The 24269-nt window shown below is 44.6% G+C and overlaps 1 protein-coding gene across 1 annotated transcript; it reads left to right on the top strand.

The window, feature by feature from the left end:
- Positions 1–485: 485 nt before the first annotated feature.
- LSM11 (LSM11, U7 small nuclear RNA associated) lies at positions 486–16756 on the top strand. The gene is made up of 4 exons (XM_069772835.1): positions 486–966; positions 5432–5571; positions 6337–6420; positions 7984–16756. The coding sequence occupies exons 1-4, from the start codon at positions 534–536 to the stop codon at positions 8386–8388; spliced, it is 1062 nt and encodes a 353-aa protein (XP_069628936.1). The 5' UTR covers positions 486–533; the 3' UTR covers positions 8389–16756.
- The last annotated feature ends 7513 nt before the right edge of the window (positions 16757–24269 follow it).

Genomic DNA, 24269 nt, shown 5'->3' with positions numbered 1-24269 from the left:
AGAGGAGTTTCCTCTGGAGTTGGTGCGCAGCCTCTGGCTGATGTTGTATTGCTGTAACAGGAACCGTTAAACGTACGGGAACCAGTTATGAAAGTTTAATGGTAGGGGGTGGAATCTGTCACAGCAAACCCCTCTGCGGCATTAACGCGCCTTGCCTCGCTTTTCTTTGGAGAAATCTCTCTGCGCTGTACCCGCTTTTACGGATTAAAACGCAAATTCTATCGCAACCGCCTCTTGCCCAGGTGCCATTTCATGGCCCGGGACAGGCGGAGCGAGCTCCCTGCTCGGGGGAGCACCCCCAGGACAGCCGGGGGGGGCTCCGGGCTGGGCTGCGGAGAGGGGCCCACAGAGACCACCGGTGGAGTCGGCAGCTCCTCCCCTTCGGTCCCGGTCCCGGGCGGTGCTCCGCCGTCTCCCCTCCCCGCCCCGCCCCGCCCGGACCCTGCTTAGCTTGGGGGACGCGCCGGGCGGCGCGGCAGCGGCCCCTAGCGGCGGCGGCGGTGGCGGTCCGGGCCGCCGCCCGCCAGCCCGGCATGGAGGAGGACGAGGGGGCTGCGGGAGGTGCGGAGCAGCGGCGTCCCCGCCGCCGGCGCGGGGCCGATCGCTCCCCCAGCCCCAGCCGCTTGGACGTGAGCTCCAGCCGCTTCGACCCGCTGCTGGCCCTCTACTCGGCCAGCACGCCGCTGCCCTTCCCCGCCGCTCCCTGCTTCAACAACCTCGCCGAGTACGAGAGCTTCCAGCGCGGCCTGCTCCGCCCGCGCGGCCGCCGCTCCGCTCCCGCCCGCCGCGGCCCGCCCGCCGCCCGCACCGCCCGCCGCGGAGGCGGCCCGACCGCCGCCGACCCCGAGCGCATCCAGCGCCTCCGCAGCCTCATGGTGAACGCGGGCCCCGAGCGGGAGGCGGCCGAGGGCGGCGCGGCGGCCCGGCGACGGCGGGCGCCGCGCAACGTCCTCACCAGGATGCCCCGTAAGGGCGCGGGCGGCCTGAGGGGAGGGAGCGCGGCCCTGCGGCGGCTGAGGGGGGGAGCCCGGGGGCTGGGGGCGGGCGGGAGGTGAGGTGAGGCGGCAGGTTGAGGGGTGCTGCGGTGGGGAAGGGGAGCGAGGAGGGGATGGGCGTCAGGGCTGAGGGAGCGGGTGGGAGGCTGGCGGAGGGCGAGGAGCGGGGCCTGCGCTGGGCTGAGGGGTGATGGAGGCGGCGGGGGGCTGAGGTGGGGTCGAGGGGTGCGGGTCGGGCCGGAGTTTGGATGTTCGAAGCGAGGGGGCGGCTGAAGAGGAGTGGTGGGGTGACAGCGGGGGGTGGGTGGGGCGGGGCGGGGGGGGAAATGGTGGAGTTCGGGGGGGAAATGAGACCTAAGTGCTGGGTGGAAGGCTGGGAAAACTGTGCAGAAAGGAGGAACGGCGCTTCTCAGGGGACTGCTTACTCGGAGAGGGCACTGATTTTGTTATGGTGACGTCCTTGTCTGTTAGTTGGTTAATTACATTCATCCCCTTGATTTTAAGGGAAAAAGGATGAGAAACTGCTGTGCTTTCAAAAGTGCTGGTTTTAATCAGATTTGAGCCCGGGCAGCTCATAGTTAAATCATAATGGCCTCAAGTTGCGGCAAGGGAGATTTAGGTTAGATATTAGGAAAAATGTCTTTACTGAGAGGGTTGTCACACATTGGACATAGGCTGCCCAGGGAAGCAGGTGAGTCACCATCCCCGGAGGTATTCAAAAAGCGCGTAGACGGGGTACTCCATAACATGGTTTAGTGGGCACAGATGATGGTTGGACTCGATGATCTTGAAGGTCTTTTCCAACCTAAATGATTCTATGATTCTATAACTGCAGCATGAGCCTGTAACGCACTGCTGTATCTTGGTTACTAACTGTACGTCCTGGGGGCATACATACAATGCTGGCGTGTCGTGATAGAACAGGGGATTGAGGTGGGAGGCAGCTGTGATGTTGCCATGTGAGGTATCTGTGATGATGATACAAGTTTCTTGTCTAAATTTGTCTAAATTTATGCATGCAGTCAGGGTAATAGCCCCTAAACATTAAAGGGTGCGACTTGTGCACCTACACCAAGAACCAAATCGCATTGCTATCAAATGAGATGGCATTTTAGTGCACTTAATTAAAAATACTGGGTATTTATTGGAATCAAAGCATCTCTTCTAATTACCAGCGTCACCGTAATATTCTTTTTGTAAAAAGGCAAAGCCCAAAATGTTCAATTCTGAATGCCCAAAGCAGGACTTCTTTCTTGCTCAGACACCAAAATGTAATGTATTCATTGCCATAGGTGCTGCATGATCCTAAATATCATGTCAACTTAGCGTTCCACGCAAATGCGGAGGTTCTGTTGGTGTAGGATTTCCTAAAGAACTGACCTTAAATATTGATTTAGGATCTTAATATAAAGTATCTGCATTTGGGTAACTGTGATGGAAATTGAAAAAAAACTTCTGTAAAAATTAACTTCCATGGTGGTCTAGCAAATAAATTATATGCTTCTGTTAAGAGCACATATTTAATATCCACACATCTAAAGCTGAACAGCGTGGACTTTGAAGAATACTGGCACAACTGGCATAGAAAGTGCTATTCAGCAGTCTGGAGAGTTTTAAGAATAACTTATAGCCAAAATTGTGTGCTTTCCCTGTAAGTAGGGGGCCCGTCTGCACCGCAGGTGGGCCAGTGTTTGAAGCTTGGATTCTAAGGCAGTAGCTGCCTCTGAAAGTAACTGTGATACATGGTTTGCTGCGTCCCGCGGTTGTGATGCTGTGCTCCCAGGTAACTGTGACAAGGTATGACGTGTTCCTTAAATTCTGTAGGTCAGAAATGTAAAATGGAGCTAAAATTTTGCCTGTCATGATTTCAGATGTAGCCATAAAAGTAAGAAGGAAGCTACTTTAGCAGTGCCTGTTTTGGATCAGTTCAGGAGAAGCTATTTCTAATTACTTTGCATTTACCAAGGGGCAGAGAACTCATGTGCAAATGGTTACTACAGAGCAGTTAGGCATTTGATAGTGTTCTGAGTTATTTCAGCTATTCTAACTTGCTTTGCTCTTGGTTTGTTGGGTTTTGGGGGAGTTTTTTGGAGATTTTTTTTTTTTTTTTTTCAATCTTGCCTTTTAATAAAGTCTACCCTGAGGGCAGGGACTTGAACTTAACCGGAGTTTGGATCTTTAGTTTCTCCTTCCTGGGGTACTTGCCCTCTGGCTTACAGTAGTTTTCTAGTCATTCTTCAGAATCCTGGTATTAAGCATGTGCCTATTTTATACAAATTTGGATTGGATTTTGAGTACAAAACCAGCTAGGTAACTCTTTTCCCTATGGATTGAAAAATTATTAATATTGGTACTTAACAGCATCAACAGCTGTAGGCAAATCTAGCTGCATGCAGAGCCTGGTCATTACAGGCTTTGATGCTTGCAGAAGAGGTGTGTTGCAAAAGTAAGTTCCTTGTGTTGCTGGTTTTATTTTTTCTAAGAAGTGGATGTCAGATTGTTGAAAGGTTTTTGGATGATGTGTTCTGCCCTTTTGATCAGGTGAAGTTGGAGGTTTGCCCTGGTGAAGCCAGAACCTTATGCAGCAAGGAAAAGTGGGAAAAGCATGTATTGTCTAGATTTGGCAGACCTGTAAAGTAGTGTTTTCTACTAGGCCTAATGGGGTGCCGACAAGCAAAGGCATAGCTGGAAATAAGGATTGTACTTGGATATTTATAAGAAGTAGATAAAGTTCCTATGTAAAGGAAACATTGGAATCTAAAATCTAAAAAAAACCCCCTAAATCTAAAATGATCTGTAAATTCGCAGGTTTGGTTAGAAAAAATACTGTTATCTGATTAAAAGTATCTATCTGATGTAGTGATGGTGTCATCTGTGGTTCCCGTGATGGACTTGTGAATTCAGAACATAAGTTCATCATCAGTTTGGCTGAAGGAAGCACAGAGACTCATGAAAAGACCCCCATAAGGAAAGCTGGGAGGTACTGAGCTTATGCTCTGTGTGAAAGCAATTTTCTCCAGCTATCAGCTGAAGACGGCTGGCAAGAAGACAATGGATCTCAAAAAATAAATGTGATTAGGTTAATTCAGAGGAAACTGCTTTAGATTTCCCTGCTGTGGCTAAGAATTACCATGCAGCCAAATACTGCAGATCAGCTATCATACGGTAGGTAACGTTTTACATTGACAGGATGCATCTTCTAGTGTTCAAATCAAACCTTGTATACATAGTCCCTAAAGCACAAGGCAAGACATCATCTCTGACTCAGGTATTTTATTAATATGAAGAACTGTGTGAGATTTTAGACCAATACTCTTCCCTGACTCTTAGTAGGAATTGTACAGCAATCCTGGGGCTGTGTTTGCACAAGCAAATGGGTAGCTGTAATTTACCACTGGAATGGCTTTGCCATGGTGTGAGTAGAAGTTGTTAAGTAAATAATATCTATGCCTCTAGATAACTTACACTTGCAAAGATTTCTAGTGTGCAGATAAGGCTTGTGTGTACCACGTAAGCTTTATGTTTTACTGAATTCCTTTGGTTTTGCCCTGAATAAAACCATTATTGTTCTGTGGTTTAGCATGGTTTCATTGGTGGATGCTTATAGTAATTTTATTTCTTTGCCAGAGACTTGTACATCTTTGAAGTACATTTGGCTGGCTGCTGAAAGTTTAACTGAAACAATACATTTTCATCAATTTAAACTGATCCAGTTTAGTTAGTTGAAGAACTTTGAGTCATTCATTGTTTCAGAAATGTCCTTGTAAAGAAAAGGAACACATCTGATACAATACTTTAACAGATTGCAACTAATCTGAGGTAGCCTTAACTAGGCATTAGTCTTTTCTGCAAAATTATCTCTGCCTCCGTGAGCCTTCTGTTCCCTCTGAACCACTTTTATTTAAGATTAGCATTACTTAATATGTTTTTGAAATGTAGCAAAAAGATTTGCAGCTAAGGCTGATTTGGCTGCAGGTTATGCAAAGCGAAACCTTCATATTTTCTGAAGTCTTTGCTGTCCCCTCTGTAAGAAGAGTTTGGGTGGTCTAGTAGAATCATAGAATCATTTAGGTTGGAAAAGACCTTCAAGATCATCGAGTCCAACCATCATCCATGCCCACTAAACCATGTTATGGAGTACCCCGTCTACGCACTTTTTGAATACCTCCAGGGATGGTGACTCAACCACTTCCCTGGGCAGCCTATGTCCAATGTGTGACAACCCTCTCAGTAAAGACATTTTTCCTAATATCTAACCTAAATCTTCCTTGCCGCAACTGCAATGCATTACAGTGCTCTGGGGCTTCTTATGTCTTTTGCTGTGAAGACAAATGTTGTACCAAGATCTGCCATACTTCTGCATAGAGTAGATTTCTACATATTATATATATATATGTATTTTGTTGAAGACTGGTGATGTTGTCTTTCTGTTGTAGTCCATGAAGGCAGCCCACTGGGGGAACTTCATCGCTGTGTCCGAGATGGTGTAAAAATCAATGTCCATATCCGCACTTTCAAAGGGCTTCGTGGAGTCTGCACAGGGTTCTTGGTTGCATTTGACAAGTTCTGGAATATGGTAATTATTGTTCAAGCCCTTGATTTATAACTGCTATATCGAAAACTTGAAATTTGCAAAAGGTTTAAGCAAACTACATTTTGAGAAGAGTAATGTAGTATTGTAGTTCATACAGCTAATTTGCTCTGGCACTGAGTGCTGTGTTTCAGACCTAAGTGGTGCTTGGTGGTAGATTGGTACATCTGAGAGGTGCCTAATCATCTTAGAGAGGTTTTAGGTGAGAGAGAACCTTTGAAGAGTTCCCAACATCTTCAAAGGTTTTGTATGAGAACCCAGGAAGGTGGAATATGAGGAATATCAGAAGCTTCCAAAGCTTTCTCTGCAAAACCCAATCTTCTTATAGTGGTAGCCACTTCTGTGTTTTTTCACTAACACGTCACTGGGATGTCAGTGACAAAAGCTTTTCACTGTGTTCTACCTCATAGATCTTAAAGACAGTGGGTGGAAAAGCAGCTATTAAATATTTGTGAGACTGGAGCTGTGAAAAGTTTGGAAATGGTGGGGGGGATGAGAGGGGGAAGGATTTTGCAGGCAAGGCTCTCAAAGATTTGTAAGTAATGCAGAATGGATGCTAGGCTTTGCTGTTGCTTTTACACCTCAGTACAACTTAGATGATTAAGAAACCAGCTCCAAAGCACAGCTTGTTCCTAGGGTGGATTTTCTTTCAGATAGAACATAATTTCATAGTGCTATGACACAAAGCTGGTCCAAAGCTTTTTCATGTTTTCTTTTAATTTTGACCTTTCCATTTCTTTTATCTTCTAGGCCCTGACAGACGTGGATGAGACGTACAGGAAACCAATAATGGGCAAAGCTTTCTACGCAGAACCTCAGCTCACACTAACACGGGTATATAACCATCTCCAGTTTTCTTCTTTTTTTTTTTTTTTTTTTTTTTTTTTTAAGTATCTCCTTTTCAAAGTAGTAAAAGAGGAGCATTGATTGGAAAACTGTATTTACATTTGAAATATTTTACCTCCTTTTATTACAGATGACTCTAAAATGGCTTGAACTGGGCAAAAGAAACCAGTTTTCTGACCTCTTTGAAAGTACCTTGGCCATGGTTCAGTGTTACAGAGGTTCCACTTCAGAGTTCCTAGTATCAGATCACAGTTGCTGCCAGTGCTTAGTGCAATATGCTGACTTTCTATAAGCACACTCTGTGGTTTTTGATTTATTTGTTCTGTGCCTTTTTTGCACCCATGACTGATCCGGTCCACATTTGTCCTGCCAGGTGATTTGGCAGTGCGTAACTATGATACTGATGTTCCTGGAGCGACAGTCTTTGTCTCTAGCCAACGAAAGAGCACTTCTGTTTGGTCGCTTGAACTTCTAGTCTAGGTACTGTGAAGCCCAAGATTCTGCACGTTGCTCCAAAGCGAGACACACTCCAGGATCCAGCTGCAAAAGAAGATGTTTACAAAGTTGAGAACTGAAGAGATGATAGATGAACTTCTGAACAATGAAGGAAAAAAAAAATTTGACAGGTCTGTGCCTGTTGAATGGCATAGCTCTGGGCCTTTTGAAAATCAGAGAAGCATCACAAAAACTTTTAAACAGTTTTATTGCAAGGAATTTGCTTTCAAATTCCTGCCATTTAAATCTGTTTTCTGATCAATCCCCCTCTTCCTTTTTTAAAGATTACTTAAAAATAATTAAGTTGTCATTGTTCCTTTAGCCCACTCTAACAGGGATTGGCTTTCCATCCTGTTGCTAGGAAAAGACAGGCTAACTGAGAATCCTTTTAATTTGTCAGTATTTCATAAAAGCTTGCCTGCTGCCAGAGTGAAAGCAGTTTCTTTTCCAGTTTCAGCACCACGTATTCTTAGATTAATGAGTTCATGCAGTGCTTTGGATCTGCTGCTCTAGCTTTTATTATTTTTCTATTGTTTGTGGTCTGCTCACCTCCCAGAACACCTGCATGGCATCTTTTAGTTTGTTTTGGAGAACACAAGAGGTCCATCATTTTTTCAGTATATGCTCTTTGCTGATTGAGGCCCCTTATCTTAGGGATTCGTGTCCTGTCTGAAGACACAAGGATGGAAATCTCTCTAATACTATCTGACAACATTACAAGAGCATTGGGGAAAGTAAGCTAATGGAGCAACTTGGTAGCTTTCTGTTGTTTCTGACCAAAGTTAAATGCTACTGCATATCAGTATTGCTCCCCAAATTAAATTTGTCAGTGCTCACATAAAGACACTCACGTGCATGCAAGACATCCATTCACCTTATGTCACTGTTTGGCAAGAAAATGTAGTTTTTACTGCTGGTAAAGATTCTTCACTAATTATGTATTGTCAGCTCTGATTTGGGATCGTATACGCAAATACCATGTAGAAATGCTGAACAAGCGGCCTCTCATTTTATGAATGTGGTCATACACATAAATGTTTTGGGTTTTTTTTACAGCTGTTTGACAGACTCAAACTGCAGGAGTCCTCAGTAAAGAAGGGAGCTGACTCAAAGACTGTCTCAGAGGAGCTAGCCCTGACAAATGACTCTCAGACGCTGGGATTGAAAGTTGGATCAGGACGAGGGAGAGCAGAAGATGAGCGCGAGAGGCAGAAACGCTTGGGCAGAGCTGGAGAAAAGAAGATGCCAGGTGACAGTCTGCATCTGGCTGCCAGAGGTGAAGCTGATGTGGGCAGCGGGACTGCCCACACACAGGGTGCCAATGCTGGTGGTACCCGTGCAAGAAGCCAGTCACGGAGAAGGCGGCGGCCCAAAGTGGATTATCAACAGGTGTTCACACGTCACATAAACCAGATTTTTATTCGAGGAGAGAATGTCTTGCTTGTCCATTTAGCACATTGACTTGGCTGAGCCTTTGTCAGTGTATTTATTTGATAGCATGAATTGCCACTGCAGCTCTCATTGCTATTTAGCGTTCTCATTAAGTGTGATGCTACTGTGACTGGTTTCCCATTGCCATAACAAGGTAGGGGAAATAATTTTAACTGGAGCATCCTGAGCTTGATGCCAAAGCAGCCTCCTTGATCTCTGTTGGGGGTCTCAGGACACGGTCAGCAACGCAGTTGTTTCTGTGAGATGAGGGAGGTAAGCACAGATCCCACTGCTCCTTAAAAAGAAGCTAAATGGAGAGGGTTGGAAGAGATTTTTGGTGTATTCAGTTATAGGAGCTACTTGTGGCACACATTTAAGGAGCTTAAGATTAGATCTCCACCTGAAATGAATCACAAGTGCTATTTGCATGTTCTGAGTAATCTCAAGAGAAGATTGCTAATGAAACCAACAGTTTATCTGCTGTTGTTACGTGGATGTCTTCTTTTCCAGACATAATTCTGACAGTCATTTTGAAGTAGTCTATAAAAAGGTGGAGTGACATGCTGCTGATGGCTATTAGCCTCTTCTTCATAGTTAGCTCTGTAATGCCCTGTGTGATAGAAAACCTCTTAATTGAAAACTGCTCTTTTTCTGTGAATGATGGCAGGACTTTTATTTTTTTTCAATACCAAAGCTTAGGCTTCTATTCGTAATGCTGTGCTTTAGCCCTCTGTCACCAGCAAGCAGCTAATGTAGCTGATCCAGGGACCTCCATATTTGGAGTTTATCTGTGAATGTTGTGGATGCAGATGGAAAATTGTACTTTTATATTTTACCCACTTGCTCGCTACTTATTGTAATAGTGAGGTTTGCAAAGATGTAGTTTTTCTTGTCAGATATAAGTGTTTGTGCTGAGCACAATTGTACTGTATCTAAGCGCCTTTCAAGTTCCCTCTATTGAAACTAGAGGTGCTGTGTCTCCAGCAGTTCTCATGGAGAAGAAATCTTCATGGGTCTTTCCTATCCATGTGAATGATGCATCATCTAATTCCAGTTGAACTGAGCTTTGGAGGTGTGCCTAACAGTGTTTTGAAGTATAAAAGTCAAACTTGGCTCATCAGTGGTTTTATTTTAGCAAGGTTGTTAAGCTACTGTAGATGAGGCCAGGCTTCTGTGGGTATAAACTGCTTTCCAAGAGACCTACATGCAGAAGTTTGAGGGTAAATGAAACTGTTACATTATGTAGCCTGTTCCCTGAGTTGTCAAAGGACACTAGATTTCACACTGCTCTTCCTGTATTCATCTCAACTACCTTATGCTTTGCAGCAGCTGCATGTGTTTAAGATGAAGTTGGGAATTTGCTTTATAGCAGGTCTTGTATTGCATATAGAGGTCATATGTCCTCAAACTGAGTGCCTGTACTCTCAGTGACATCTATTTTTGTTGCTACAAATGCAGCATACTGCTTGCTTGTCGTTAGGGGTATGTCTGGTGTTTGGGTGAATTACAGAAATCATTTAGCAGGAGTTCATGGACACACAAAGCAGCTGTATGCCTCTGGGGGAGCCTGAAACTTTTATGTCAACATTTCAGATGACGTGGGGCTTGGATGGCTGATCAGCTGAGCCACTGAGCTGCAAACCCAAGTTTAGCCTGGGACAGAAGTGCCTCAGCATAAAAAGTACTGTTGAGGCAAAACAGTTTCATCAAGAGTGGGAAAAAAAGAAAAGAAAAAAGGAAATAATATCTACAGTTTCTTATTATACATAGCTTTATTACTGTAATCCCTTCCTACTATGAACTGAGACTAGGCACTGAAAAGATTCTTCTCTTGGAGGTTCTTGTTTCCTCTCCTTTTAGGCTGTTCTTGTTTGTGTGCATGTAGTCTGCAGTTCTTCCCTCCCCCTCCTCCCCGCCTTCTGGCAGTACTTTGTCTCCTCAGGACGTTCTAAACTCTGGTTTAGGAAGATTGTTCTTATATTCACCCCTAGTTGTCTTGGCTTTCTGAACTTTTCTGGTTGGCTTTCTATGTGGTTGCTAACTAATCAGAACCCTCGCAAATTATGAGAAACATGTGAAGCTAGAAACAAGGGGCTTATTTCTGCTCCTGACTTCTCAGCAGCTTTTATTGCAAGTGAATATTTTTCTTTGTTATGTTTTTGGTTGTGGGTTGTTTTTTCCCCCTCTGCTTTCTGACTGTTTTGTTTTTATTTCAGTTGCTTGGGATGACTTATCGCTGCCTTTTCCATTCATGCCAAAGGCTACTGGTTTTGACCTCTCCTCTTTCCTTCATACTTGACCAAAGGGTGTCAAATCTCCACTCAGGCCTATGTACTATGACATCTAATTGAATTCTTGCTTTTCTTTACCTCATATTTTTAATTATCTTTGTCTGCCTAAAGAGCATAAAGTTTATACTGCCTTGTGCATTAAATAAGATACAACTACCATGAATGTTCTTGTGGCTGTACTGCCTTCTTTCCTTGTCAGTTGTCACTTCACCAAGTTCTCAGTTGCTACTTAGAAGTCTCTGTTTCCTTTCATCAGATTTTTTTCTCTGAAACCTTGCAGGTGTTTGTTGCTTAACATCTACAAGTCTCTTTTTTTACGTTTTATAAAAAATGCTGGTGCTTAGACTTGCGTTTGTGCCTTGATTTTTATATCGTCACTGACCTGTTCTTCCAAAATCATCACCTCAGTCAACAAACCTGGTTAAGAACTACACAGTTTGTCTACTTTTTTTGCTCTACCTCATTATTAAACTGTTCCTCCTCTATTCTCATTGTTGTCTCATCTGTGCCAGTTGGTTAAAATTCTCTCTTCCAGTTTGGATTTAATGGCTTATTTGTGATTCTTCATTTGTTTCCTACTTCCCCATCCACCTCTTTCATTATTTCCAAGCTGCTTCCTAAATACAGCCTCTTGTACAACTTCAGATCTTCCAAAATGTCTTCCTTTTCCCTACTTTCTCTGACATTGTATCTTTTTAAAGCCCATTATGAAAATGCTATTTTTATGAATTTTGTCTCTTTCAAGCATAGCATTTGTGATTTTTGTCTTTCAAGCATCATGATTGTGACTAAGCAAGTGATCCAGTATGCGTGTTGTCACTTGCATGTTTAATACTTAAGATACAGTTGCTCTTTCAATAAAATTGAATGTGATGTTCTGAAATGAAGTCTTCTACCTCACTTAAGTATTCATGTAAATCTGTTTAAAGAAAAAAAGAAAACAACCCTTGGAAACAAAGGAGCTTTGGATTTTTTATTGTTTCTGGTTATTTCTTTCCATGTTTTTCCTTGTCCAAACTCAGCATAAAATCCATGTTCTTTGTTCAAAAAGCTGTCTGCTCCTAACAATTCCTCTATTGCTGCAGTGTCACAAAGATGGTGTGAGCATAGACACCTGAAGTCATTATGCTAAAGAATGAAGAGTAGGAGCAGCAGGCAGTCTTAAGAAACAGAGAGCTGTGTGAGAATGAAAAAGCTTTGGGCCAAATATAAAGAACTCCCTGGAAAGGATCCACATACTAGTTGCAACCTGTCCAGTATTTCTAGGACATTGTTCACCCTGGTGCTCAGCAGTGATTCCTAAAGCGTGTTTATGGTGAGGTACCGAGTTACTGCAAGGAGCAGTTTTCTGAACTGCCTTTGAAGATGTGTTGTGATAGTTTGAAAATTTTTTAGAATCATTTCTAAAATAGCAGACAAATACAAAACTTGTGAAATGTTAGTGATGCCAGCTGCAGAAACAATGTAATGCAATAGTCTTGGAATGTGATGTCACAGATATATCTCACAGTGTCATTGTGTATGTTTTCATTGCCAACGCAGTTCAGTAGGGAGCCAAGTCTCACGGTTACTTTAAGAGTGGTGATTTTATTTGTATGGTGGTATAATTCTAGGGACCTTTGCATATAGTCCGAATGGGGTTTTCATGGAACCACAGCATAAAACCTTGCTATGCTGTGGGAATGCAGGGAAACTGGTAGGGAGAATCAGGCTGAAAGCTGCAGTTATGTGTGTTATATGGTATGATATGTATCATATGATACAATATGGGATCATATGTATGGGTACCCTAGAGTTATGGGTATCATGGCTGGGATTTTTTCTTTGGAAACTCTTTTGCACAGGTGCTTCATTTTTATCAAACACTTAAATAGGGCTGTGGTAGTAGAATAGATAAGGCCAAAGGAAAAAAAGGAGCTTATAAAAAGTGTGGTTTTACTTCCTTCTCTCAACTGACTTGTCCAGCTTGTTAATTGCCTGGAAGTTTTTTTTTTTCTCATCTAGAGACAGATACTTAGCGTGTCCTCACCAGGGGGTTACTGAAGTAGTGGGCGTACTGTTTTCCATCTGCTGCTTGTCCTTCAGTTTCTGGATTCATTGTTGCTGATGCAGCTTTCCCTTCTGTATCATTTGGAAGCAGGGCAAGGTCTCTCAGTGGGAGTAGGCTTGACTGCCCACTATTTTTTTTTCCGCCTACCTAAGGAATGTTACCCTGTGTAGTTTTGCATCCAGATAGCCTTTGGCTATTCTTGATTTTCATACTAGTCTCTGCAGACTTTTAGAATTATTTGATCACAAGAATTATGTATCTTGGATCAGTTGGAGTAAACTGATTTTTTAAAAAAATTTTTTTCTTTTTTTTTTTTTTTTTTACTTATTTTTCTTCCCACAGTCCTAGGTTTTCCTAGTTTGCTGTTGCAGTCACCCACTTGCACCTATGAATCACCATGGGTGAAGAAGTGTCCAGGAAAAAAGAAGCAGAGAAAAAAAGATATCTAATTTTTGTTGAATTTGACATTCTGCCCAACATGCTGCCCACGCTTACCCTTTCTATTGCTTACTGGCAGTGACCTAAATGACACAAGTGGAAACAATGATTTCATCTAGAATGTTGAAAGAAAATGGAAAGGCAACAGGGACAGCAAACTGAAAATACTCTAAGTTTCTGAAGACGTATATCTCCCGGTAAACTTCCTGTCTTTGATTAAACAGATCAGAATTCTAACCACTATCTTAAACTGCAAGCTCTGCAACTGGATAAAATTGGAAGGCACAGTATTACACCCTTTCAGAGGCAATGCAGCAGCAGTAGCAATGATGCAGTGATTCCGTCAGCCAGGCAAGCTCTTTCCTGAGAAGCTGTTGAGTTATATGTTAGTCTCTGCCTCAAAGCATAACTGCAAAATACTGTGAATTAATATGAAGATGTTTTCTCTCCTGCCTGCATTGCAAAGTGTAAAACATAAATGCTAAAGTGTGCATCTTCTGCAACCCAGAACTATTCCAGTTCATGCTTTCACTTCTTGACGTTGGCTTAAACATTTGAAGTTTGTACTATAGCAATCCTAAGACAGTCTTTGCTATAACATTATGAAAGGCTAACACTTACTAGAAATGATACTGAAAAACTAAGGTATTACAGAATTTGTGGAATTCTTATTGTAATTAAGGTATTGCAAACCAAAAATATCTATTCCTAAGGATATTATCAAGATGCACAAATGGAAATGTGTGAAGCCACAACTGGAAGAAGAGATGATAAAGAAATACTTCCCTTCTTCTAGTGAAGGAAGATGATCTTCCTAGAGCAAGACAGTAATTTCAAAGCTCATTCTCCCAGTTTGCAGGCTTGGTGGTAGGTGGGCCTAAACAGGCCAAAACTTAAAGTGAATTAAGCATGCACAAAAAACAGAGCTGAAAGAAGCATGGCTGGTTTGCAGACTTGAGTATCAACAGCCTAACTTTACAGAGTTTCTAGAGAAGCAACTCCATTTTACAGTCCTAAAGTCTACAGCATTAGCTCCATGCAGAGTTTTCTTGGCTTTATTACCCTTGCCTATAAGAAGATGACAAAGGTTGTGATGTGCAGTTCTGTATTATCTTTTTCAAGACACTGTAGTGTACACAGTGGTGAGATCTGACTAGGTGGACAGAGGAAGACAGGGGCAGCCAGCAGCAGTAGAAACTGAAGGGGAGAGACCTAAAATCTTCGCAATACCCTTCTGGATAATAAGCTAGAAGTCTAGCAAAGGAGGATAGAGTCCAAGCTGAGCTTTGTTTTTAAATTTACCAAAAATATTAATACCCTGTTAGGATATACTTGGAACAAAAGATAAGAATGCACTCAAGTTTTCATTTAGAAACTTTAACTTGGTCAGACTTTTTTCCAGCAGTGCCTGTGTCTCACATTCAGATAAACATTATTACAAATATTTTGTTAAAAGTACTGTGCTGTTCATGTAGCCAGTAATGTTCATTTCATATCTAAAAGGTGCTTTTAGCAGTCACTGTCATTAGAAGGAAACACCCATTTTCAGGAGGTAACATGTCTTTTCTTCTATTCTGACTTACAACTTAAGATGAAATTGGCAACAGCTGGATAGAAGTAAAGCAGTTAAAATTTGTTTGGAAAGAAAAAACAATTTTTTAAAAATCACAGCTTTTTCTGTCAGGTGTTGCCAATGCATAAGTGGGAAAAAGCATCAATTGTTACATGGTAGAAATGTTGTGGAGAAAAACCTTACTATTTAAGAGCATCCTTTGTTGCTGTCTTTTTTACCTATTAGCAGCCTGGGCAGAAAAAAAAAATCAGGCCACTTGGGAAGAGATAGGCAAGGCAGTGTGGTGGTCCTCCTCCAGGTGGGCACTGCAGGATCAGTGCACTTGATGAAGACTTTTCTTGATGGAAAAAAATGTGCATAATCTACTGTAAGTATAACGTGTACCTCTCTGTACATTTTCCTAACTATAGGCTTTCATGGCATGCTGAAGGTGGGAAAGCAGGCAAAGAAAAAGGAGGAGAGAGAAATTACTTTACTTGGTGATAACTCCTTGAAATGGGAGGTTGCTTTCTAGCCTGTACAGTTTGGCATAGTTTGGCCAGCATTGGGCAGTTGTGCTCTATAGTTTGAAGGGGGTGTTTGCAGAGACAGTTTTCAAGTGCAGCCTCTGTTACTTTGTGAGCGTTTCACCATGCATGAACTGTGCCCCAGAAGTCTCTGCCAGACTCCATCTCTAATAACTGACACGTTTGATCTTGCCTCTAAAATTTTGCAGAGGAAACCCAGTGGGAGAAAAAACAAGTAAGCAAATTTCCCCTTTTGAGGCAGGGATGGTAGGAGGCTTGGTTGTCCTTGTTAGCTTCCTTGGGGGTGCAGGAGAAAGGACTACTTTAGTGGAGGAATATCAGAGATGGCTTGTCTCATGATGTTTACAAGTCCTTTTAGATGTCACTGTAAGTGCTCTTTCTCTTAGCTGGTAGAAGTGAAGGCCTTTCAGGGAAGGAAAATGCCTTCTGATGTTCCTGGATAACTATTTTATTAGCTGCTAGCTTCATAGTGTACACTTGGATGACTTAGCTGAAGAAAATTAGTACACCTGAGACTTTCAGTCAGTCTTGTATTCGTTTAGAATGAAAAGTAGTTTGATCAGTTTGTGTAAAAACATATCCATCCTTTTTTCCTCTCAAAAGATCAGTGCTCTCCCTCAGGAAAGAAATGAAAGCTGCTCCCGCTCCTGTAGCGATTGCTTCTGATTTCCACTGCTTCAGAGCAAAGTGCAGCTGTGTCATTGTATCTTCAGCGTGACAGATCATTCTGAGATGAGAAAATGAGAGAAGTGTTCGGTTTCTTTAAAACTAAAATGGGCATTATGAGGGGAGCAGTTGTGTTGACCTCTTTTCAAATGGTACTTGCATCCACTGTAGTTGCATGGATTGGGGCTTGTTAACCAATTAGTCATCTATAAAACTTCCTTAATGAACCACAGAGGAGCAGCATGACCTACCAGACTGACATGGGATTAGAAGTCAGGTGCTGACAAATTCTGATCTCTTTACTGCCACTCACTCACTGAATGGCCTTGGCAAGTCACTTCCCTCCGTCTCCCTTATGCTCCACAGCTGTAATACATCTGAGAGCAATCCTTGCCTGTCTCGCAAGGATTTGGGGAAGTGGTGAGTGCTATACAAGTGCCAAGTATTGTTATTAAAACTATAATATGTCAGGTAACGCAGATACATAGATCATCTGCCCTCTTCAGGCACTTGACTGTTAGCCTTATGTCTCGGCACACTAAAAATGTGCAGGATATCAGGTACAATGACGCACTTCAGTCTTGAAATTGCTTATGTCTTCAAGGTCAGATTTGGTGACTTCAATATCTGTTTCACAGCTGCAATACCATGTTTTGGTTGAATGGTGATAAAAGAGAGTGTAACTCATTTGTAATTCCTTCTCTGTCTTCCTAAATATTTTGTTTCTTAGGAAGCTGATGCTGCTATGAACATATTGAATAATACTGAATTTGCAATATTCTGCTTTCCAGATATAAATGTTTATATTTAAAATTGCTAAGACTGCAATGCAATAAATATATCCATGTAACAACTTGCTTCAAAGCGTGCTCTTTTTTTTGTGCTCTGTCAATATGCTTGCGTCAGTGATGAAGCTGCTACTGCAGCGGTTAGGACAGATGCCTGGATGTGGAGACCACCAGGTTTGAATGCTAGCACTGCTGTCTAGTCACGTTATTTGGGGGCAAACTGGTCACCTGTGTGTTCAAAAGTGTATTAATGTACAAAAGAACATCATTATACCTGTCTTTTAGAGGTGCAGAAGGGAAGTGAACTTCATGTTGAAGAGCATAAGAACTATTGGCCTGATCACTCAAAGGTCTGTTACCTTAGTGTGTGGTCTTCCACCATGCCATCAGGAGATGGTTTTCCAGGAACCAGGGAGGTCCATAGCCAGCATCCAAGCATCTGGTCCAGTGTGTGCATAGCCAGTGGGGAACCTGACTTCCAGGAACCTTTTTATTCCCATGGTAAATGATGCTGATGTATTTGGATCAGAGATGCTAACTATATGGATGCAGCTTTGTAGAGATGGTAACATACCTGTGCTCTGGAATTCAGATGTTTGCTAAAAAGAGTAATTCCCATTGCAACCTGGGAACTGTTTAAAGAGAACAAAATCTGTAGTTTAAAGCCACTACTGGCAATATGAGGATGCATGTAATGAGAAGGATCAGACGGGGGAATTCACAGAAGAGGTCTGCAACCCATTGACTTTCATTTGCATTTTAAAGTGTTGTTTTACACTGGGAGTCTGCCCAGTCTTCCATGTGTCTAATGTTTCCCCGATGTCTTACAAGATGATTTACAGTCAATGTGGCAGTAGACTCTTGCTCTTTTAGATTGCAGTTCTGTCCATTTAATTTACAAGTGCAAAGCACATGAGTTTTGCTTTGATATTCATGCAGGTGCTTAAGGGTGTGTGCTCAAATACCTTCCTAATTTGGAGTCAAAACTTGATTAAACTGCAACAGTTGTACTCCCGAGCTCTTGGGGAAACAAGTTCTGTACTGCCACAAAAAACCTTACCTGAGCTTTTCTCGTTGTGTTTTACAGCTCATAAATATTAAAAAACCAAACTCCATAACTTTTCTAGTGTGGAAAGGCCAGTTAAAACATGGTGCCACCTGAACTAGAAACTTGATCTTCTATGTGGATGTAGCAGATTGGAGCATTTCAGCTCTTTCTGTGCTGCCATGAGTGAAGTCAGATGGCCAGGTTAGCTCCTGACGTGGGTGGGAAGAGCTCACCCAGCCCTCTCCACCTGCTCCATCGTGAGTGCAATAATGTCTGACCTTGCTCCAGCTGCTCATAAAGCAAATACCTCTGCTCTTGTCAGTTTGCTTCCTGTGATTTGTGGTGTGGGTTGGTTGGGGGTTTTTTTGCATGCAGGTGACATACATCTGAGAGTATTTAAGCAGGCATTCTTCTCATATCCAATGAGAGTATTGCTCAAATTAAGGAAAAATGATAGCTGGAGTGGTAAGGAAGAGTCACAAATTCTAGTGCTGATCTTGACTGCTCTCCTGGAGTTCTATAAAGCTTTCACCTCCTTTCTGATGTTGCTTTGTCCCTGTTTTGAGAAGAGTGTTGAAATTTTTAAAAAGAAAAATTGGGGGGAGGGGACATCCCTCCTAGCTATGAGAAGTTATGCCTTTTTAGCAATACTGAGGCAATTTTTCTTCCTGATCAAATGCTACCTGAATTCTCTGAACAGCTCTTCTCAACTTCAAGCTGCATCTTCTTGCTGTGAATGATTTATTATCCCAAACAACTAGTTTATTCCCCACAGTTTCTTACAAGCTTTGGAGATCTCTCTCATCTTGGCATTTATGAGTCTGTCCAGTCATCTTTCATAACATGGACAGTTGCTTAGGTTTGATTATTAGTTTTCCACAACCTTGCAGTCCTCAACTCTTTAAATGATCTGAGTGATGAAGGGTATGTAAAAAAATGAAGTTTTAATAATACAGATGAGTACGTTGCTGATTCACATGTTCGGTTTATGGGTCAGTCTGGGTGATGCTCATAGCCTACTTGAAATCTAAGTGAGTATTTGAATATTTAAAATAGGTATCACTAGGTTTCTGAGTTAATGGACAGTGGATAGAAACGGAAGAGTATATAATGGCACCAGCTGAGTTGGATATTCTGATAATGCCAGTCTGCCTCAGTTCTGCTGAATGGAGGTGTGGTTTTTGTGAAGCTCTGACAAGATAATTGCATCTCACAAGATTGGTTTCCTTCACAACCTTGGGCTGTGGGTGCAGCTTTCAACAGGAGAAGGTAATTGTTTGGATCCATGGCTGCTTTGAGGATCTTGTTCCGCCTGCCCCTGCCAGTGTCTTGGCACTTCTCTCCTCTTCCTCACCTCTCCTTTCACATTTTGCAGCATTTGGCAAATTTTAAAACAGGTATTTTTATTATAGCCACCTGTGTCACTCTTAAATCTCTTTTGTGTGCCGGTCATCTATACTGGTCTCTGACCAGCTGAAGTGTTTGAGTTTGGGATTGCATTTAATTTGCTCACCTGAGTTTCACTGTTACCCAGCTCTGCCGTTGCTCTCCCTCCAGCTGCTGGTTGTGTCGTTCCTGCTGGGGTGGTTTTGCTGGTGAGGTTGCCTGCTCCGTGCAGCTCTGCAGCATTGCTGCCTTACGCTTAGGAAATGGTGGATACAGAGGTAAGACCGGGCCTGGGTACGTCTTCTGTAACAGCCCCATCCTGCACCGCACAATGAAGCGCACAGGTCTAGATGTAAAGAAATCACTGTGGGATGCTACTGTTTAGGCAGATCCTTTTTAAAGGGTAGTTTGGGAGAGTGAATAGTTAGATCCTGTATATCTAAACAATGACCTGTGCCAATTGCCCAGAAGCTTTTGCTGCTTGATTTTGATGGTCTGGACTCCTCTGGGACATAGCTCCAAACCCCACAGACCCTGTTCCTACATACAACTGCCTGTCTGAATGGGCCAAAACAGAGGGAGGACCCAGCCCTGGTGCTCCCTCTGGGGAAACCCATCCCAGGCAGGAGATGGACGGGTACCGCAGGGGGGGTGACGTGTGCTCCTGGTCTGTACAGGGGCCCTGTTCTCTGGGAAAGGACTGGAGAAACTGTCAGGGGTCTGGATGTCTCTCTTCCGTGGGCACTAAATGCTCCAAAAAGTTTGTTCAAGGAATCCCCTACGTGTTACAGCACTTCAGGTTGCTCTTTCTTCACCTGGGAGTCTTGGCCAGATCCTCCCTTCAGGTTCGGGCGACGCATCGGTGGAAACGCCAGGCGGACTCTGCCAAGCCCCGTCACCGCTCTTAACGAGCAGAAAATCTTCTGATGCTCCCTCCAAGAAAAAGGGGTGATTCAAAATGAACTGGAGCTGACTTCAGCAGGGTAGTTTGAAGGGACCGGATTCGACTGCAATTCCCAAACACCTGCCTGCTTCTCCCCCTGCCCCTTCCCTGTCCCTAACGGGAAAAAAAACCACCTCGGAATGCTGCTGCCGCCCCGGGCAGGCATCTCCCCTTGCTCGCTGCTCTGGCTCCCCACGAGGTGGCAGTAGGTTGAAGGGAAACCCCGCGGCGGGCAGCGCTCCGGCTCCCGGGGGCGGCGGGGGAGGCAGCGGGGAGGGCAGCGCTCCGGCTCCCGGGGGCAGCGGGTTTCCCTAAACCCGCCGCCCTTGGGCACCTGCTGGGCTGCAGGAGACCGTGAGGGTGGCGGGGTGGGCTCTCCGCCGTCCTCTCCCTGATGGCAGGGTGCGTAAGGGGTGGACGCGCTCCTCGCTGCGTCTTCTGCATCCCACCCGTGTCTCTGAGAACGGGTGGAGGTGAGACTGGGGCAGCCAAAAATCCCCAGCGGATCCGTGGGGTGCGTGCGGGCTGTTGCCTAGCTCAAGCCCAGGGTTTGGGTGATGGTCAGAGACGGCATCCGCCGCTCTGAGGGGTCTAGGTCAGGCCCTGAATGCCGCAGCCCTCGTGATGGTTACGTGTTAGATCTCCGCAGAACATCGCTTCCCACCTCGATAGGCCAAATCAAGTTCCCCCATAAATATAGTTGTCCTGGAGCAATCGCATGGCTGAAACCACTGGGAAAGAACCTTCACCTCCAGGCCAGGGGCTGACAACGGGAGGCAACGGCAGGAACTGGCCAAAAATTTGTTGCCCTATGTTGGCTTAGGGGTGTTCTCTGCAAACTAGTTTCTGGGTCTTGCACCAGAGCCTGCAAAGGGAACACTGGGGTAGGCAAAACATCACTGGATTTGTCCCAGGGAATATGCAGACACAAATCCGAAGACCTCGATGGGAGGCAGCCCTTAGCAGAGGGGACCATCGCCAGGCCAAGCTGCAGGAGCGGCAGCATGGCTCTCACAGGTAACTGTCGTGCGTGGGTTTGGGTATAAGAGTAGCAGGAGTCTTGTAGCCATCCGACGTGGATGATGGGCATGGCTGGAGGAAACGTTGGCTGTGGGAGGAGAGCAGGAGTCAGTCTGCTTGGTGGTGGGCTTACTAGAACACGGCTGCAAACAGCGACCACTAGCAGATGCTGCCCAGGCTGTAAAACAGCGCTGCATGGTTATCCATATCTTGTCATATATGTACAGGCAGAAATCGTGTTATCGTTTATGCACAATGATGCAGTGGAGTAAATCCTATAAAGTAATATGCTTTGAGAGTATGGATGTCATGATAGAGCAATCTGTAAATGCACCAGCACAGGCTTGAAGAAGGAAACCAGCCCCTTTCTGTCCTGCCCTTCTGGAGCACAAGGCTCAAGCGCAATAAGTTTTTCCCATCAGAGCGTGGTCAATGGAACAACCATACGACATGTTGATCAGGAAAAGGATGTGGGAGCTTGAGTGGAAAAACTGATACTATCGTGCTAATGGCATAGAGCAGCAGGAAGGACGGCAAACAGGATACTGCGCCGCGCTCGGCGGAAAGAGCACAGGACGATGCTGTGGCTGCAGAGGCTGAAGTCAGCGGTGGTCTGTATTGCGAGCATGGGAAAAGCTGGACCAGAAAGCAGAAAGTTACTGATCTTACACTTCTCTACTGGGAAGAAGGGGGTTTTGATGATTCTTCTAGGGAAAAGCAGGCAAATGTTAGGCAACATCCCAAAGTTGTCAAAATGGTGGAAGAAACAACTGGAGGAAAACTTACTTATAGTTGTTTGGAGGCTCCAAAATGAAAGGAGTGGGAAGTGAAAAAAGGGGGGGACTCTCGGCAGGACCTCCTTGCATCCAGGGCACTGCTGGGAGGCAGTTCCAAACCCAGGGATAAACAGGTTCAAAGCAACGCTCAAGGGAATATGTTTATGCCTCTCCTGCTAGCTGCTCTAACACCTTATGAACGTGGCTAGGAGTGGGAACGTGCCTGTCCTGTTGTTTTTTGGAAGTTAAGGTTTTGGTGCAGATGCTACAGCAGTTCACGTGATGGGAAGATACTCTGACGGTAACTCTTCCAGTGTCACTTGGAGTTGTGTTTGGGGTGAATCAATATTTTGGCAGGCTTGAAAAACTGTTTGTATGTGAGATGATCGTGCTTCCTGGCCTACAGTTAGATCTTAGCCAGGGGTTTGAGCTTCATGGCTAAAAAACCACCTACCAAATTTGCACAGGCACATCTGAAAGCCAGACGGGCAGCATGTGGTGTATGAGACAATTACTGACTGGGGGTTGGGAAAGGGTTACCTGGTGGGAAGCACTGGCTCTGCTCGTCCAAACATGCACCCGCAGGCACCCCTGAGCAGATGTGTCACCCCAGTGTGGGCTCCTGGCCCCCTTCTCACCTTGATTTTGGGAGCGCTGGCAGGTGACGTTACAATGGTGAAGTGAAACTGGGTGGTGGAGTCAAGGTGCACTGAAACAGGTCCTTGATGTAACCTGCCCTAAAATCAGCCCAGTGGCGTGTATTTGTACCAACTCTAGTCTCTTCTAGCTCGCCTTCGGCAGTCGCTGTGTTCCTTGTATTGCAGTAACATTTGCATGTACATAGCCTAATTTACAAAACTGCTTTGTATCTGGGTTTGCCCACCCTCCTCATGTGCTGACAGTTTTATACCGGTAAGATAGTAGGTATTAATTAATTTATTTTAAAAGCAGCCACGTGCTTGTCATTCCTTGTTGGGTCAAAATGCTCCAAAGTCACCCATTCCTCAGCTTGCTGTTTTAATTAAAAACACAGGCCCTTAAAAGAGGATTGTACTGTCTCCAACTATTCAAGACATGGCAAATGTTAGTGCAGCAGAGTGTGAATTGCTTGCTGAGAGCCATCCTCTACCCTGGCCTCACATCTATTACCAAGTGTAAACGAATGAACAAAGAGCTGGTGTTTGTCACAATATCCAGTGTAAGGGCTTTCAAAGAGTGCTGCAGGCTGACATGGAAAGATTGCAAGAGGCTGCAGTCCCTGACCTCAAGAAAGGCTTCAAAGGAAGCTCCTGAAAAGTTTTTTTGCAGCACAAAAAAGAAGTTCTCCTGGTAATGTAGCAGCCGGCACACTTTAATAGCTAAAACTGCATCAAGGCTTCTGCTGACTGGGTGGAAACAACATCTTTGTTTTGCATGTAAATGCTGTTCTGTAAGGTCTTTTTTTTTGCTCCATTAAAAAAAAAAGGACTTGAGACTTAGAAGATGAAGGTACCGGCTAACACAAGCAGCCCACCTGCAGCAACTGAGCTGGGCAGTGTGCGAGGGATGATGGAGCTGGGGAGCAAGAGCCATACAGGTGCCAGTTCCTGCGATGGGCTGGGATGCTGCAGTCCCAGATCCCAAGGAGAAAGAAGACCCTGCTTCTCTCAGAGAACAAGGTGGGGAAATCAGCAAGGGCTCAGGCACCCTCCTTTGCTGTGAGTCTGTCCGGAGTGGGAGCAAACAAACAAGTCGGGGGGGCTGAGGGAGCCCAGGGGCTGTGCAGTGCAGGGAGGAGGCAGCAATGCAATGTGCAGGGCTGCTTTGGGGGGAAGAGGCTGCTAAGCTCACACAGCTGCTGTGCTGGTTGCTTGGCTGTGGCCACAGCTTTGGCTGTTTGCCTCCTCACCAGCTTTTGGCTGCTCCAGCTGTTTAGCTGCCCAGTGTCAGGGTTGCTTTGCCCGCAGCACCGTTGTTTCTCTTGTCAGGCTGCAAGTCCTAAAGCCAGAGACAGACCTGGTCTCTGCCTGTGCGCTGGACCGTACCCCGCTGGAGGGCATTCCTGAGGCTGGGAACCATCACTGCAGAGATGCTGGCGAGAAGGGAGACTGGGGCAGCTCATCTGGCCAAAATGGTTTGTGTCTAAGTTGAAAACTGTCATCCTGTCTCACCCTCACTGCCGCAGCTGTGCCGGCGAACGGGCTGTACCCTGTGGTGCAGGCAGAGCAGGTAGCTCCATCAGTGATGTTTTTCCAACCCTTTTTTGTTTGCAGATCCTTAAGGTTTCCCATGCGCTGCAAGCCCCAGCGTAGGGAGTGGAAGGTGATGAGCACCTGGTTTGGCTCTTACCCACAGCCCAAAGACAACATCCCTGGGACAAAGATCGAGTGCAACTGCCTACTGTCAGCAGCTCTCTGCTCAGTCCC

Source organism: Haliaeetus albicilla, chromosome 27 (genome assembly GCF_947461875.1).
Source record: "Haliaeetus albicilla chromosome 27, bHalAlb1.1, whole genome shotgun sequence".
Classification (NCBI taxonomy): domain Eukaryota; kingdom Metazoa; phylum Chordata; class Aves; order Accipitriformes; family Accipitridae; genus Haliaeetus; species Haliaeetus albicilla.
The sequence above is the reverse complement of the archived record's forward strand: the minus strand, read 5'-3'. Positions and strand labels throughout refer to the sequence as shown.

What these genes read in the sequence shown, in the direction of transcription:
- LSM11 (XM_069772835.1), top strand. Translation starts at nt 534, where the DNA reads ATGGAGGAGGACGAGGGGGCTGCGGGAGGTGCGGAGCAGCGGCGTCCC. An exon ending in CGTCCTCACCAGGATGCCCC is followed by an intron (nt 967 to 5,431) that starts GTAAGGGCGCGG and finishes TTTCTGTTGTAG; the next exon opens with TCCATGAAGGCAGCCCACTG. An exon ending in TTGACAAGTTCTGGAATATG is followed by an intron (nt 5,572 to 6,336) that starts GTAATTATTGTT and finishes TTTATCTTCTAG; the next exon opens with GCCCTGACAGACGTGGATGA.